This window comes from Heterodontus francisci, chromosome 11 (genome assembly GCF_036365525.1).
Source record: "Heterodontus francisci isolate sHetFra1 chromosome 11, sHetFra1.hap1, whole genome shotgun sequence".
Classification (NCBI taxonomy): Eukaryota; Metazoa; Chordata; class Chondrichthyes; order Heterodontiformes; family Heterodontidae; genus Heterodontus; species Heterodontus francisci.
Window position 1 is genome coordinate 40178904 of NC_090381.1, and position 2911 is coordinate 40181814.

A 2911-nucleotide genomic window follows, 5' to 3' on the forward strand; every position below is an offset into this window, starting at 1 on the left:
AACAATTCAAGTACAGAAGTCCCTAAAAGCCAGTGGACAGGTACAAAAATTATTTAAAAGGCTGATTGAATTTTGACCTTTATTGCAAGCATGCTAGAATAAAAGGAATGGAAGTTATATAACATCATGAGACAACTATAAATATTCTTGAACAGACACTATTGAGATCTAAATTTCATTTCTGTACTCAAAAAAAAACTTCACGAAGATATCCCTCATAAAACAATGGTTCCTCCATGTCCAAACAATAGCATCACTGCTCCTGAACAGTACATCCACCTGGAAGAAAATAGAGGTTCTACTTGGCATATAGTGTAGACATTAGTACCAAATGTACTTCTAAAATTCTCAAAGTAAGTCAGCAGATTTATTAATATATCCTTCTAATAAAGAGGTAAGATTTGTAATGTAATCAATCTATAATGCTTGACAGATTCAACTGGTGCACTCACTAGACTGGCCTCCCTGCTCTCCGTTCATTGGTAAATTACAGATCCATTATTACTCAGTTGTGATGTGGAACTGCAAATGCCCCTTCAAAGCCTAATAGCTATTTACATCGTATTATACATTATTACTTCTCTAGGAAGGGTTAGATATCAAATATCTGAGTATTCATTGATGTAATATTTTTACATAAAGATTATCACAATTTTTCAGACATATACACAAAGATCTTTATCCCTCAGTTAAAACATATAAAGGCAAGGGGAAGTTTGAACAAGTAAAAATGATTGCAGCCTTTCTAGCAATATTAACTTAGATCTATATAATGATATATCATGGCATTGAGGTTAGGGGTTTTTGTTCTCTCTGTGACCTACTTGGGCACCAATTAAGAAAAAGTGTATTTTTTCTTCACATGTAAATTATTGAGCTATAAGTGTTAATACAACCAATCTTTTTGCTGGTGGGTAGGGCTGATAAAAGGGATCATGACTGTATTGTGGGAAGATGAAAATGAATCGGAAATCCTTTCTGGTTGGAGTGTTACGTCACTCCAGTTCTGTTTAAGAAAATTCCCTTTCATGAATTTCCCCAAGAGATTGAGAAAAAGTATAAAAGCAGATTGCAACCTCTTCAAATCAGATCAAATCTACAATCTCCTGAGTGCTAACACTTGCTGTGATAAATCACCAAAATGATCCAAATGGTCTTGAGCTGCAGGAAGTTGATTACGGCTATGTTGATGGGACTGTTCGTGCTCTGTATGATGGAAAGGTCCCCATTTGCAGGTGACTTTGTTCAATTGTTCTACTCTGTTTTGAATCTTTTACCTGAATATGCTGCTTCTGTTTTGCTGTTGAGGAATCATTTCCTTTTTAATTAATCTTTGTTACTGTTGTGTTTTTTTTACACAGATGCTCAGTCTCCGATAGATTGCTGTCTTTCATATTCGAAGAAAGGATTACCCCAGAAACTAATTGCAGGCTATGTGAGGCAGTTTTCAAATGAACTCTGCGGCATCAATGCAGTCATGTAAGTGCAAAATGTTTTTTGCTTTAAAGTTATTTTTATGCTCTGTAAATATGTTTAAAAATATACATGTACAGTAATCTGCCAATTTAATCAAAGTTCTTTCAAAAACAATTTGTTCACAGATTTCACACACGGAAAGGCCGAAGTATTTGTGCCAATCCAGAAGATGAGTGGGTGAAAAGGATTATCATTCGTTTTCTGAAGTAAGGAAAAAGATAATTGTTGTCTATGTATATTTTTTTTACTATTCTATTCAGTGCAAGGTATGTCTACTTTGCTACTTTTTTAAATCAATAATAAACTGTAATACATTCACTTTTTTGTTAAACTAGGAAACTCCTTTCAAGTTTGAATATAATGGAGTACAAAATATTACCAATTAATCATTTTTGTCAAATTTATTTACCAAATCAAGATCACAAATGAAACCTGAATGAATGTAGAAATGCTAGCAGAACACTCTGTAGAGCTGCCTCACCTCTATACCATTACCTTCCTTAAAGAGCCCATAGAGAATATTTTACCAGACATTCACTCTGTATGCCATGAGATCGACACACTTCACATTTGGACAACCACTATTTTAAAGCATATTTGATGAGTACAGTAGAAACTGACGGGAAAAGTTGGAATAATAAATTTAATGAAGCTGAATGTTGAAGCGTCTATACATTGATTTTAAAAGGCATTGTAATGCATTCTTTTTTTATGCTCATTTTCTAGGAAAGAAATGAAACAGAATTGAGAGACTCTTCCACTTCAATTCCATGGGCTATCAGGAAATGGAAAAATACTTTTTTATAATTTGTTGCTCACTGAAATATTATGATTTATGCACACCTCATCAACTTCTCTAAAAGCATTCAGCTGTTAAGCTATTAGGTTCTCCAAAATTAAATTTGTGTTTCTACATATATTGATAGGCGAACTGTAACTATTGTGAATGTTTTATTTTTGTAACTTATGAATAGACAAAACTAAATGTGTTATAGAGATCAATAAACACAGCTTCTAAAAATGTTTTTTATCTTATCTCAATATTTATCTATTCATTTGCAGATTCAAGCTATTTCATTAATTGCGGTTGAATATCATAATTAATTGCACCAGATGGCTAAAGGTCTTACCTTGCATATGTCCACATACAGTACTTGGAATGGACTTTGCTGGTAGTGCAGAGGTGTTATCAAGGGATCCATCAACTAACAACAGCATTACCAATGAAAAGATCTGATTTTCTCTCCTTCCTTATAGAGATACAGCACTGAAACAGGCCCTTCGGTCCACTGAGTCTGTGCTGACCCATTTATACTAATCTTACATTAATCCCATATTCCCTACCACATCCCCACAATTCTCCTACCACCTACCTACACTGGGGGAAATTTACAACAGCCAATTTACCTATCAACCTGCAAGTCTTTGACTGTGG

At 34.1% G+C, this 2911-nt stretch overlaps 1 protein-coding gene across 1 annotated transcript; it reads left to right on the forward strand.

The window, feature by feature from the left end:
* Positions 1-1006: 1006 nt before the first annotated feature.
* Positions 1007-2466, forward strand: LOC137374844 (C-C motif chemokine 20-like). Its single transcript, XM_068041392.1, has 4 exons — positions 1007-1235; positions 1362-1479; positions 1602-1682; positions 2203-2466. Exons 1-4 carry the CDS (start codon positions 1142-1144, stop codon positions 2222-2224), a joined length of 315 nt encoding a protein of 104 aa, XP_067897493.1. The 5' UTR covers positions 1007-1141; the 3' UTR covers positions 2225-2466.
* The last annotated feature ends 445 nt before the right edge of the window (positions 2467-2911 follow it).

Excerpts from the sequence above, each read along its gene's own strand:
- LOC137374844 (XM_068041392.1), top strand. The coding sequence starts at position 1,142 with ATGATCCAAATGGTCTTGAGCTGCAGGAAGTTGATTACGGCTATGTTG. Across the intron at positions 1,236-1,361 it reads GGAAAGGTCCCCATTTGCAG|ATGCTCAGTCTCCGATAGAT; the intron begins GTGACTTTGTTC and ends TTTTTTACACAG. Across the intron at positions 1,480-1,601 it reads TGCGGCATCAATGCAGTCAT|ATTTCACACACGGAAAGGCC; the intron begins GTAAGTGCAAAA and ends ATTTGTTCACAG.